Source organism: Pollachius pollachius (genome assembly GCF_949987615.1).
Source record: "Pollachius pollachius genome assembly, chromosome: 6".
Lineage (NCBI taxonomy): Eukaryota > Metazoa > Chordata > Actinopteri > Gadiformes > Gadidae > Pollachius > Pollachius pollachius.
Window position 1 is genome coordinate 11,072,372 of NC_136939.1, and position 15,222 is coordinate 11,087,593.

Here is a 15,222-nt window from a genome sequence, read left to right on the forward strand (position 1 = left end):
CTCATCCTTGTCCCGTCTGTGACCTCTTGGAGTGCTTTAATGCGTCCTCTGTTTCCAACTTCTCCATCTTTGGGACTTTCTTCCTTGTCTAGTTTCCCATCTCTCTCTCTCACTCTCTCTATCTGTTGTATCTCTGTCTCTGTCTCTGTCTCTCTCCCTCTCACGCTCTCTCTGTCTCTCTCTTTCACTCTCTGCGCAACAGACACACACACACACACACACACACTCACACACTCACACACACACACACACACACAACACACACACACACACACACACACACACACACACACACACACACACACACACACACACACACACACACACACCCCCCCCCCCCCCCCCCCCCCCCCACACACACACACACACACACACACACACACACACACACACACCAGAAGTTTGTTTTCCTATCTTTTCATTCCGGTTCTATAGCCTTTTCGTGTCTCACAGACGGACTACTTTTCCGCTGTCTCTCTCTCTCTCACAGCCCGACTCAAAATCTATTCTATCCTTACTTTGACTTCTTTCATTCAGTCTTTCTTCCCCTCTTCCTCCCGCTGCCTGCGTTCGATACGCTGTTTGTTTGGCCCAGAATTTCCCAGAATTCCATTCAGCGATGACGGCTCCCTTTACCTCGACGCGCTAACACAAACAGAGTCTGTCCGGGGCCAAGAGCAGCAAACAACCACGCCACAGCTTGCACTTCCATTATTCCCTCTTCTGCTTTCCCCATCCACCAACTGCAGCCCGCCATCCTCGCATTCTGAAAGCATTCTGGGTTTCTCGGTGACTCTGGGACTTCTCGGAATAAAGAGAAACCGAAAATAGGTCTCAACAGCAGGCTTATTTTCTAAACAGCGGTAGATGTTATTTTGTTTCTTTTCTTTGTCAGGGGGTGCAGCTGTGTGTTTACAGGGACCAGGGTGTCTGTAACAGTTTATATTTTTGCCCCCCTAATTGGCGGTTTATGTTTCCCTTTGCCTTGGATATTGAGCGCAAACAATGAAACAGGTTGCTATTGTTATGTAAACTAAAAGCGGCACACCTTGTCCCCTCCTCCAATATAAATGTAGCTGAATCCTCTTCACTTCAGCTCTGCTCCCCCTCCTTCACACTCTCAGGTAAGGCCTGTTCACTTCCCATCTCCTGGGCTCTCGACTCACACTTATGATGCGTACCGGCTTGGGTATTTATATCTATAGGCACACTGATATACCGTAGCATCGCCGCAAAAACTTGTGTTCCTTTGAAAACCCGCTTGCAAACTCAAAAACGTACACACACATACACAAGCAAACGCATGCACACAAAGGCACGCACTCACGCATACACACGCACAGGCGCGCACGTGCGCACGCACGCACGCACGCACGCACACACACACACACACACACTAGCATGCACATACACACAGGCCTTAATGCACATCCTTACTATCACCAAACATGCACACACACACACAAAGACACACACACACACACACACACACACACACACACACACACATAGGGATTATTGAGATGGGGGGGATTAGCACGTGGGTGGTCGACAGAATAGTGTGTGTGTGTTGTGTGTGTGTGTGTGTGTGTGTGTGTGTGTGTGTGTGTGTGTGAGAGACAGAGATATCGGTTGCCTTAGGGGAGGAATGGGGCATTTAGAGCAATAGCATGTCTGGGTCCAATTCCAAACCTATTTCACTCTGGTCAGAACATCTTCAGTAAGCACATCTCCATATGAGCTAGGGTGCGTTCAAGTGTTTTGCAAGAGCAGAGTATCCTAGTCCACTGTCTATGCAGTAACATTCATATCTGAAATCTCTGTGGGGCTTATACTTTGCGACGTCACATTGCATTGACTGCCTCCATTTTGGAAGAATAGGAGCGTTGAAATGTTAATCTGTTATAGTCATGGTTCGTTGGTCATTGTTTAGTAATTAAGCGTGAATTGATTCGTCATAACGGGAGACATTGATGTGCATGAAACTCCAACAGTGTTTCTCTAGCAAGACGTGGCAAAACAATGTTTTCATGAGCCAATGTTACCATAAATGTACGTTCTAAAACTCTTTTTAGTCCTCTCTATATGGTGTTTTACCAACTCAAAATCCCATGATGCATTCGGATGAACAAGCCCTATGTACATAGCTGCAGCCATGGTTAGCAAAATTACTTAATAGTTTTCAAAGTAAAAGCGGATGAAATGACTCCGCTGTTATGATGTATGTTGTCTGTCTTTATGAATATTTCTGTCCTAAATGCAGCCATCTGAGAAATGTTTTTAATTCAAAAAACATTATGTCTTTACATTCCTAGGTACAGATACATAATTATTATAATTATATATATATATGCCAACAACCTTTTTTCTTCACCTCCTGTGAATTATTTTTCATTAAATTTATTTGTTATCAAAAAGTTTCATTAGGTCTGACTTGCTATGGTAATTAAAAAATGCTATTTATTATTGCAATATCAAATGCATATTATTAGCTTATTGCAAGACAGTAATGAGGATTCACGTTGTTTGCTGGAATTAGTTGCGCATGCAAATGTGCTTTTTGATGATAAAAAGATATGTCTGTGGACGGTACGAGCACTAAAGGAAACAAACCATTATTTTTAAATAATATGATATATAGGGCTTGTATTTCCAATGTTGTGTGACAGTAGTGCTTCTATTATTATTAATAATTCCATGCATGTCCTGATTTCAGTCCATCCCTGTCGAGTGTCTACTTTAGTCCATCAGGCAGAACAATTGTAATTGTTCCTGCATATAAAGAGCATGTGTGGTTGATTTAGACAACAAACAACAAACTGAATGTTTTTTACTTAAGTTGCATTAAATTACATACAACATTGAAACTTTAAACCAAAATTGTTATTATTCTTTTACACGTCCCAATGTTATATGCACGCATATACAAAGGTCTTTGTGGTTTTCCGTAAACTTAACATTTGCAAAAGGGGTCTTTAGGTAATATTTTAGACCCATCATTTGAGTTTTATTTGTTACTAATGCCTAAGCCATCAGTCAGCTACTAGTGAGTCAAATGCTCAGGGATATCTATTCTGGTTGAATGCGCCTGTTTCTTTATGAGACCATTTCGATTGCAGGCTAATTTCTGACCTATCAACAGATCTCTTCTCTGATTGGTTTAGGGAATCCATTTTCCCTTTCAATCACATTCACCCACACCCCATTATCATCCCAATGGCTGACAAGCATGGGCAGGGAGGGAGCAGAGAGGGCGGGGTGCATTATTCTTTGGGTGGTTTATTTTCAAAATCTCACTCAGTTCTCCTCTATTCCACTCTCCTTCCACTCTCTCTATCTTTAAAGCTTTCAAATCTTGCCTAGAGCCGCTTTAAATGTGAAGAGGGGAAAAACATCCTTCATGAGCGTGATCGCATATCTGTATCACCCGCCCCGACACTGTAAAGTCGAGGGATATAGGTAGTGCTTGTCCACTCTGCGATAAGGGGAGCTATTGATGAGATGGGCTGGGCCACGGCTAGAAGAGCAGATAAGGAGCAATACAATGTCTGTGTGACAACAACAACGACAACAGCAACAACAACACACATAACAGTGGCACAAGCAGTTACTCAATGGAGGAGGAGTTGCAGGAGGAGATGAGAAAGAAATGGAGAGATCAGAGGAACAGAGAGAGGAGAGGATAAGCAAGATGAAAAGGGGACAGGGGGAGGGACGAGTACGGGATGGCTGAAGAAAAGGGAGGAAATGGGAGAAGAGTGGCTGGGTATGGGAGGAGAGATGTGGGGGAGTGCAGAAGAGAAAAAGGGAGCGAGGCGAGGGAGGAGATGAGTGTCGGCCGAGGATTCGCCAGAGGAACTCTTGCAGATCCCATCCATCGCCCGTGAGCTCGGCTGTTCCAATTTTCCCCTTTTTCTCACTCTCCCTGCCTTCGATGTTCTGATGGTTATCGTCTTAAAGGAGGAAATACCACTACGTCATACTGTGTGTGTGTGTGTGTGTGTGTGTGTGTGTGTGTGTGTGTGTGTGTGTGTGTGTGTGTGTGTGTGTGTGTGTGTGTGTGTGTGTGTGTGTGTGTGTGTGTGCGTGTGTGTGTGTGTGTGTTAAGCAAGGTGTACAGGTTATTATGTCATCATATTGTGCCCTTCCCCTTTGAGCTTTGTGGTCATCAATAATGCAACCTGAACGTATACTAAATTTATTTTGTATATTCATGTGTTGATTGATTGAATCAATGTTTTTTTTTTTTCTTTGCTAACCACCCCAAGGAAACAACAAACGTATATAAATAAAGTTGTATTGAAAAGCAGGAAGCAGGAAGGTTAGCGAAGTACATCCCTAGCTAATAGGTCAACCACTATACTATCAAAGAACTTTTTCTAGCAAATCCCGGGCGGTTGAATAGCAAACCCCTGCACACATACACAGCCCCCCCCTCCCCCGTTTCCATGGTGACAGTACAGTTCTGTTACTTATTGTTCTCTCAGACATTAATGGAAATCTATGACACCAAAGTTAAGCAATAATTGAGAATTGGGAGTTGAGAATTTTGGCAGTGAAACAAAACCATCAGCCAGAATCACATCAATCCTCCTTTTATGTTCACCCTGGTTGTCTTCGGTTTGTTGTGTTAACATTAAACAAAGGCCACCACTGCGGTCTGTAAATCTCCTCTTGTTAACCTCGCGGACCTACAGAGTTCACCTAATCCTGGGCAAATACTAGATATCCGCTGTGCTATTACTCAAGTCTTAATGAGCGGCTGACTGAATAGTAAGCTTCAACCCCGCGTTGAGTAATGGTTGCCAAAAATGGATTTCAGTTAGATGGTTTGGATTTTGATTGCAAGACAGGCTGCTGCTTAGGCTTGCTTAATAACATTTATTTCACTGTGTTGTTTGTGTCAGTGGGCTGTCTGTGTGTGTGTGTGTGTGTGTGTGTGTGTGTGTGTGTGTGTGTGTGTGTATTTCTACTTTGTTTGTGCCTCTTACTTTTTTGCATGGTGGTATGGACATGCAATGATTATTTTGGGCCGCTTGGCACATCATCTTTGAGTAATTTAATGTTTGGCGTGTGTGTGAAAGGATACGTGGTTCAGTGGGAGTTTTCAACTTGTTGGTGATTAACAGTTTCGTACTTGGCTTGGAAAACTTCCTCGTGATAATCCTGTTAGTTATTTTCCCAAGTATTTCTTATTGTAAGTTAACACCTATGTTTTTTGTTTTTTTTGCTCACTTTTTACATATGAACATTGTTCTAATGCACATGTTGAAGCATTAATAATATTCAATGCTACGTTTTGATGGTTTACCTATAGTGATTCATAAGTGATATGTAAAAAGGGTTTGTATGATCTCGCCTGATGCAGTTGATCAAAGTTACTAAAATAAGCAAATCATATGTTTCTGTCCCAGTCCCACATATGCATATTTCTTAAAAATCATCTAATTAAGACAAAAGCTTTTAGCTATGCTAATAAGGTTGTTTGCATGCAAACCGCCTGCCCCTGGGGAATTACAAAAAAAACAAGTAAAAACACAACACTGTACTTTTATCGTGGCCCATTTTACATGAGACTTTAATCTAATTTAAAAATGCAGACAGAAGAGAAAAGAAAACAATCAAATTGGAATCTGTAATATCCAAACAATCATTTGCATTAATACAAAGAAAACATGAATTGAGGAGAGATTGGACCACTGATGGCGTTGTAAGCAGCAGGGCAGAAAGCAGAATATCTCCACAGCCCAGGGGAAATTCCGGTGTCTTCATTACGACTGTAGGGCACATTTGAATATGTGAAGGACATTCATTAAGGAGTGGAATATGAAAGAAGATGGAATGGAATGGAAAGGTTATAGTGTTAAGTCCTAATACAAAAAAATGGAAATGTATTAATCTGCTCTTTTTCACTTTTTTTTTTTAAAACAATCAGTCCAGTAATAAACAACCAAAAAATACACAAAGCAATAGCCTTCGTAAATGTATATCCCTATATCTGTGTACCTTTAAATGGATAAATAAGCAAGCATCAGTGCAGAATAACAAACATGGTCAAGCATATTCTCTTTTTTTTAAACCTATTATTTTTGCTTGACATTTATGGCACGATCACAGAGGGTCTTCTGTATGAGCGTAAATTAATTGAGATATAACTTCCTGAAATAAACGGCTTCTGGAGCCAAGTCTATTAGTATCAGCCTTAATTACATGCAGTCACACTCTCCAAGGGTTACACAGGCCTCCATTAAGCGGCGCAGACCTGCACCCCATGACCCCTGGACCGAAACCATCAGTAAGTATGTATATGAAATAAACTGCAGCTAAATCCAGTATTATAACTATATCGAGGGGCGCAAACTTTGGTGTCACAGGTGTGGGGGATTAACGGACATGAAAATGTGAACATTACATAGTCATTTTACATATCGATTTTAAAGCTAACAATTAACAATTATGCCAATACTACAATGGTGACTTTAATAATATTGGAACCACTTATTGAAAGAATATTTGTCAAAGCAATGGACTTTAGGTTTTTTTGCCTGCTTTTAGGTTTTTAGGTTTTTCCTAATCTCAGCAATGGCACAAATTCAATACTACAGAACTGTTGAGCATTGTTGGCAAGCCCAACAATACAGCAACAATCTTTAATACTCCATACTTGAATGAAGTATAATGGTGGCCCAATGGCCAAAAACAACATAGGACCAGCTCACAAATTCTTCCAAATTGCCCATGAGTTTTTTCATTTTTTTAATCCCAAGACACAAAAAGCCTCACCTTCCTCCACCATTAACTTCCACTGACTACATGCATCACAACTGGATCCTCAAAACCTGAAGTTTGAATGAAAAGTCCACCCTACTCTCAAACACACACACACACATACACACAAACACACACACACACACACAAACACACACACACACACACACACACACACACACACACACACACACATACACACACACATTGAGAAGAACAACCTCTGCAAGGTTGTTGACTTTTGTCCTTCAGGTGGAGTTGTTGTAAAACACGCCCTCACACCTATTACCTCTGCGGCGAGAGAGCGAGAGAGGGCGTGGACCATGAGTCCTATTAAGATCAACAGATGAATAAATGATACTGGAATGAACCACCAGCTATGACTGGTTGGAGTGGACGGAGGACTGGCTGTGTATAATGAGGTGGCCTGGGAATGTCGACCCGGCTCACCCTGTGTGTGTCTGTGTGTGTCCGTATGTGTGTGTGTGTGTGGGCAGCTTCTCTTCAGCCCCGGGTGCTTCTTAGCCTCAGGGCTACCGGTGAGCTTGTCTTTGCCTAAGGCCGTCCGTGTGTTTGTGTGTGTGTGTGTGTGTGTGTGTGTGTGTGTGTGTGTGTGTGTGTGTGTGTGTGTGTGTGTGTGTGTGTGTGTGTGTGTGTGTGTGCATTTGTAGGTATGTGTGTACATATTATATGTACAAATGTGCATGATAGATGCATGTGATATGCTGTATGTCGGTGCATATGCGGACATGCCTGTTTTGGGTGTACATCTGTGTTTCTGATAAAGAGCAGGACACAGTGTGTGCTTTAGGGATCATTAAGCTAGTAAAAACTAAGCTATTCCTGTGCACTGTTGGTGTTCTCCTATCAATATACATGTCTGTTTCATCGCATCCCATGCGATTGTGTGTGTGTGTGTGTGTGTGTGTGTGTGTGTGTGTGTGTGTGTGTGTGTGTGTGTGTGTGTGTGTGTGTGTGTGTGTGTGTGTTTGCATTTGCCTGTGCTCTGATCTGTGTGTTTTGCAATTCCGGTGTGATTTCCAGGTTCAACCCCAAATGCATGCACACACACACATGCAAACACACACACACACAGACACACAAACACACTCTCATTACCGACCTGCCCTTTCCTCTTCCATTTTAGCGGCATCAAGGCCTTCCCCGGCTGCTGTTTGCGTTGCAAATGGCTGCCAACAATGAGCAAATGATTAGATCCTGCGCATATTCAAACAGCTGATTTATTTATTCATCTATCCCGGGAAGTGGTGACTCTGCACAACATTACTATGCATGATAATGTTTATTCCCAAATGTTATCCATCGCAGTGCCAGGTCAACCTTTGTGACCATCAGAAAAAAGAAGAGTCAACAGACAGGAAAGACTATGTGTTCAAACAGACCTCTAAAACCCCCTTCCCCTTTCTGCATTACGTTAAATATGTGTCTGCGTTAGCATATTCCCACATGAGTATTGTAGGAGTTAATGCGTGCTTTCAAAACCTTTATTTTGCTACTTGTGTTCCTGATGTCAGTGAGGACGTTGGCAATGATATTGGCTCAGTTACAGAGTCATTATGAAAGCATTAGCTTTGTGATGTCACAGGAGGACAGCGATGTGCTGTCACAGCAGATCAGCTTTTTGATGTCAAAGAACATCATCCTTGTGATGAAACAGTTGGACAGCAATGAGCTGTCACACTATTTCAGCTTTATGATGTCACAGTAGATCAGCTTTGTGATGTTACCACGGTTCGGCAATGGGATGCCACAGTAGAGGAGCTTTGTGATGTCACAGTAGATCAGCTTTGTGATGTCACAGTAGATCAGCTTTTTGATGTCACAGTAGATCAGCTTTGTGATGTCACAGTAGATCAGCTTTGTGATGTCACAGTAGATCAGCTTTGTGATGACACAGTAGATCAGCTTTGGGATGTCATAGTAGATCAGCTTTGGGATGTCGTAGTAGATCAGCTTTGTGATGTCACAGTAGATCAGCTTTGTGATGTCCCAGTAGATCAGCTTTGTGATGTCACAGTATTAGATCCGATATGTGAGGTAACAGTAGGTCACTATGGGATGTCACATAGTTAAGTTAATACAAAGGTAAAGACATTAATCATTATCCATTGCTGTTTGACGTGGTTGGAATTATGATACATATTAAACTTTTAGGGGGATTTAGGGATTTCAGCCTTTCCCTTTTTGGTACATTTGAAACCAATCTCATATTATTCATCATACATTTCAAACTACTTTTCAGTGTCCGCAAAAGTTGCAATTGTTGAGAGATTCTCAGTCTGCACATATTGAATTTAAGATCTTAAAAAAAAAACATTTCGCTCACAAATGTTGCTCTCTACAGATCATAGGATTCGTTTTGTTCAGCAGGCAAACAAAATAAATGATATCAAGTCTGGTATTTTGATCAGTGCCTTAATTAGAGGCCCATAACGGGCCAATGCCTCAGGGCTGATGCGATCCATCAATACACCATCCACATAGACACCGGTACGGCTTGAACCCTCAGCACCCGCGGCATTTTATAGACAGCAACTCAAAATACTGCACTCATCCCAGCCCCGGTAAATAGGCTTGGGAAAACATCTTTGCACTGGGAAACAAAATCCCAACTAAAGGCTCTGTTGTTCAGTAAATATTACCACGCTGTGTAGAACTCTTCCTTTTGAGTTCTGTTTCACACACAGCCCTTTCTTATTCCTCAGTCTTGAGTACTGCAGCTTCAGTCCATGGATTGTGAAGCTCATCTACCCTCTCTTGTCTCTGCGCATGATTTTCAGCTTACTAATCAGTTCCGGGGCGTTTTCCTTTTTTTCCCGAGGCCAGCAAAACAAGCAGCGAACAGTTGAACAAATTAAGATCACTCCTATGAAGCACTTCATTGCAGGACTTGTGGTTCTGGGTGTGTACTCGTTGTTGTGTGTTGTGTGTGTGTGTGTATGTGTATGTTTGTTGTGTGCATGGGTTTACCCTTAAAGCCTGAAGTCATTATGGGCCCTGGGTAGCCGGGGCAGTTAGCCCAACACAGGCGCTCCCGGTTAGCTTCATTATGTTTTATGAGCGTTCAGGTTGATTCTGCCAGCGGTGCTTTGTTCAAAGAACGGGTCCCAGGCCAAGCTAGCAGTAGCCCGTTTTTGTGGCGGTAGCTTAGCTATCTGTTGATGTGGGAGCACATTAACTTTGGGCGGAAATGCTTGCCATTCGCGATGGCACCCGTTCACCGCTGTGTGTCATTGACCACTCTGAAGTGCCCTTGTGCGGGTGGTGTTCCAGCGCCTTTGTCTGTGCCGACAAAATGTCCTGAGAATTTTATGTGGTGAGCAGTTTTACAGTCTATTGCTCAGAGGAAATGATTCATCCAGTATTTAAGCAAAGAAGACCCACCCCCCCTCCTACGCACCCCCACACACACACACGTGCACATTAGCACCCCCACCACATTTTATCCTTATCATCAGCCCCAGTCTTTTACAGCTAATGCTCCCTACATACATCTTATTTTTACCTGAACCTCGGTCCCAATCCGCTTCACAGAGGTAAATAACATACACCAACAATGTACAATCCACACAGAAAGCCTTTGATCACCAGGGGGATTAGTCAGGGTTTTAAACAAAAGCAGGCAAAAGTTGCTTCTTTTATATATCAGAGTATCAGAGTATATCAGTCACACTGCACCACATACGCGACCACAGATTGGATTAAGATCAGAAACAGAGATTAAGGTGACACTATGGCAATGCCACCAACCGACTTTATCTTACACCTGTGTCGGCCAACGACAGCGTGCTCACAATGGCTGGGAAGGCAGCTTTCATTTTCAGAGAGCGAGGGGTTTTTGTTAGGAGGTATAAAAGTAAAAAAAAAAGAGTGTGCTATTGAAATTCACGAATGTCTTTGATCTTTCGTCGGAGGAGACGGAGGGTGTTCCTGCTTGTTATTTTTTCCATTTTAATCTCGCTTCTGAATTGTGATTGTGACCACGGGCGATTTCTTAATGATATGTACAGCGGAGTTGTGTAATAATTCATGGTTTCTTTGTTGAAGCGTAGACATCACATCTATTATCTTCTTCTTTTCTCCACTCCCCAAGCCAATAAAAAGTAAACTTTGTATTGGTAGCTGCAGACAAAGCGCTAGCAGCCCATTTGGATTCAAACTGTAGGTCTTCTTTCAAATCCAAGGGATAGATGTGTCTGCACTATTCTAGCAGTGGTTTCAGGGTATTTTATTGCTAGTACACTTTATATTGGGTTGGTCCGATTTGACTAGCATCATCCTGTTGGTTTCGAACCTGGTGGTTGTTAGCAATTAAACACATGCATTTGTTGGGATGAGTGTATTTTGAAATGCACTTTTACACATCAGTGGGTGATGCCAGATGTGTTGGCAAGGAATGGGCGTGTGTGCATGTGTGTTATTGCTAGCACACGTGTCCTATTCATTTGTGTGTGCGTGTTATGAACGGTGGCTGCATGTCGCCTTAATATTAAAACACTTGATAAAAACTGGTATCAGGTGATGCGTTCCTTGAGGGGTGGCAAAAAAAAAAAGATCACAACTAAAATACTTTGCAGTAATTGGAATTGCTTTATCTTAGTCTCATCAATTAATGTGTAATTTTCCATATAATCACTAGCACGCTTTTGCGCATTTGCAATTAAAATGAGGCCTGATAAGCAAGGAGATGCCTTTCAACTGATACCGGTTGGAACGAGCATGGCAACGTCTTGAAGTGAGCAATACACAATGCGGTTTGGAGGGAGACATGGGGTGTCAACACCAGAACAAGCCCTGCACTTGTATCGCATGCACAGTGTGCATGGTTTGATCGCATACGCACGCACACACACGCCAGAACGCATGCATGCACATGTGTGCACAGACACACACAAACATCATGCATGTCTGAACACACGCAAGCACACACACACACACACCAACACGCATGCACATACATACACACACACATGCAGCATGTGAACAGACACACCTGCACACATATTACTGAGCTCTGAACACTTCGCAGGCAGTGTAGATTTACCTGAGAAAGCATCAGTGCTTAATGGAGACAGGCCTTGTGATGTCTCCCTCAACGTTTCCCACACTGATAGGTGGTTGCAGGGTTTTCAGTGGAGGGGATGACGTTATTGACATCCCTGCCAAAATACAGACAAACTATTGTAAGACAACTTATAAAATTAAGTAAGCAGAGAGAGAAAGGCGAGAGATTCTTATCAATGCAATAAAAAAAGGGTTGTTTTGTCTTCAGATGGAATGACCCACGAGTCTCTGCGTGGCATGGAACATACTGTCAATAAAGAGTCAATTATTTTTCCCACTATGCAAACATCGCTGTTCTCACATTTAATCTTAACAAGCAAAAACACAAAAGTTCAAGACTTTCACATTGCTCACGTACTGTAGGTCCGTGTGAAACGGCTTATCAGTTCATGCTACTACACACAGGCCACACAGAGTGGACCTTGAGAAGCACTCAGGAGCAGTGTCTCAAAGATACGTGCATCGCTGTGGCGTGTTTACAGCGGTCATTATCAGCCTCTTAGACGGCGTGTCCTTAACGATGGCTCGGAAGGTCAAAAGCCCACGATGGCTCTCTGAATCCCAAAGAGCGTGTTTATGTTCATGAGTGCCTGAGTGTGTGCATGCATTCCCATGGACGCAATCTTATATTTGAAACGTGTCCAATAGGATTTTCGTGTTTTCTTTGTATTCAGGGTTGTCCTAACCTTGGAATGATCAGTTTTCATATTAAAAAAACTGCACTATTGCCACTACAGTACAACACCTCATCTATCAGGGAAAAGTTTGCTCGCGATTTTCCCTTTTTGAAAGAATTATCCTAACACAAAGCATGTCAACATGATAACAATAACCACACAAACGTGTTTTTTTGTTTTTGGATTCGTTGTGCTACGGTGGTACGGTCCTATAGGTTAGACGCAGCCTCAGGAACGAACCACCTGCTGGGTTTACCTATAGTTAGTTGGCACGCAGACGGGGGGAGCTTTGTGTGTGTAAACCACCAACCAATTAGCCGCTGGAGGGTGGGGACGGGCTGGGAGGAGAAGGTGCAATAGGGGGAAGATGGAGGGGGGGGGGGGGGGGGGGGGGGGGGGGGGGGGGGTTGAAGCTCTCTTCCCTGTGGGGTCCCGACCAATGGCAATTAGCCCAGCAACAAGAGGCCTAATTAGCCCCCTTGATTGGCTCGGCGACAAGGAGTCAGTGGTGGCAACACGGCACGTGGCGCGACGAGGCGGCTTTATTTGCGATATGTTGTTTAAAAGCCGCTGGTAATTGGCGAGCGAGCGCCGGCCGAGTCTGTAATTGGTAAACAAGTACCTGGATCAGATTGCGGTCCTGGCAGGCTGGGTTTTGAGACTCCTCCCCCCCCCCACCAACACCTCGACGCTTTCCGTGTGTGTAAATAGCCACCAACGTGTTTTTTACTACATGTGTTGTTAATGAACGGGCGTTTGATATACCCGTATCTTTATTATGCATACCCTATATTAATGTAACATGGTGGATTGGTGACATTAAATGAATTCGGGGAAGGTGAGAGAGAGAGTGGGAGAGAGGGTGTGAATGTTTAAAACGCTGTGATTTATGATGGTAACTCCTGATGGCTGCTACTAAAATAGTACTTAGAGCTACACAGAGCTGTAAGTACATTAATAACTCTCCTTAGGTTAATAACCACACAAATACTCTATGGCAGCCTCTATACTTTTATGGCTTTTTATAGGATCTATATTATAGGATCACACCTTGTGTATTAATATTGTTCTGTTTTGTGTGCCTGTTTGTTTGTGTGTGTGTGTGTGTGTGTGTGTGTGTGTGTGTTTACCTGTGTGTGTTCTCCAGTCTCGATGTGAAGCTATCCCATGATGCAACATGTCTCCCCAGCACCAGCAGTGACAATGATGGCCACCCAGAGTGTTCCTCCACCATCGTATCAGGACAGCCAACAGGTCTGACTGTCAACACTACTTCTCAAATACGCCACCTCACAAGATTAAGACAAGATTATATATATATATATATTTAAAATAGCTTTTCTCAAAGTTTTATAGCAGATAAAAAAACAATTTAACACTATGTGGTGGAGTCTGGTGAGAGACAATGTGAGGATCAGCCATCAGGCTCAACAATATGTAGTGCATCTTAAAAACATAACAAGTAAGAAAAAACGATTGTCTGAATGTTGTTTTTAAGTGGGGAAAGTGATGTGTTCTCAAGCAATAGTTAGATAGCACAATCGCTTGGCAATAGCTCTTAGAAATCCCATGCCATGTCCTTGAACAGTAAATACAATGGAGGACAGGGGTTAAATACTTAGTGTACCACCAGGACAGTGTTATCCATGCAGCATAAATTAAATCACACACACACACACACACACACACACACACACACACACACACACACACACACACACACACACACACACACACACACACACACACACACACACATGCACACTCAGAGTTGCACACACAGGCCTCAGAGTTGGATTTCTCTCTCTCTCTCTCTCTCTCTCTCCCTGGCATGGCAGCCATCTTGGTTATAGTCAGTACTGCAGGTTCATCAAACTACACCTCCCACCTCCTACCCATCCTCTCCTCCCCCCCACACCCACAAGCAAGCAACGGCGTCTTCCTGCGCCCCAAAGGATTAGTGCCAGGGGAGAGAGCTCGCAAGCCGCAGTCGGGGCCTGGCAAATGCAAATGAGAGCTAGTTAAGTGTGAAGGAGCTAATTCATTTCCCATTTGGTGCCAGGATTAAGACTTGAGTCTCCCCCTCCCCTCCCCTCCCCTCCCCTACCCTCGCCCACCACACTACCACCTCCAACCCACTCAAGCGTCAACCAAAATGGACGTGTGTGTGTGTGTGTGTGTGTGTGTGTGTGTGTGTGTAGGTGTGTGTGTGGATGGGTTGTGGCTGTAGTCTCATTTCCTTTATCAAGACGAGAGAGATGGAAAGAGAGAAAGCTAGATGAGGGGAAAAGAGAGATGTAGAGAGACGGAGAGGTAGTAATAGATAGAGAGCGAGAGAGGGAAAGAGCAGGAGTTGGAGAGGGAGACGGTTATGGAGATATGGAGAGGGAGTTAAAGATAGAGGGAGATGGAAAGAGAGCAATCGAGAGAGAGGGATGGAAGGAGGATGAAGCTGATGGAGCTACAGACTGTGCACCATGTTTCCACCCCCCCCAACCCCCACCAGGTAATCACATTAAAAAACCGCCAGCAATTACGCAATCACCCCATGCCACAACCTTAATGGGGGTTATATAAATGTTTTTGTTTTTTTTCTCTCCCAGAGACGTGGGAGACAGTTCAGAGAGCACAGCGGTTACATTACATATATATACATATGCAAATCAGCTGGCTACTGATGGCGTCGTGTCTC

General features: G+C 43.4%; 1 protein-coding gene across 1 annotated transcript in view; it reads left to right on the top strand.

Moving 5' to 3' along the window:
* The window catches only part of pknox2 (pbx/knotted 1 homeobox 2), a gene marked incomplete at both ends in the record, with an annotated part of 63,356 nt that overhangs the window by 24,786 nt on the left and 23,348 nt on the right, over window positions 1-15,222 (top strand). Inside the window, 1 exon segment of the mRNA XM_079737841.1 lies at window positions 13,720-13,784. Coding sequence (XP_079593967.1) covers window positions 13,720-13,784 — 65 coding nt within the window.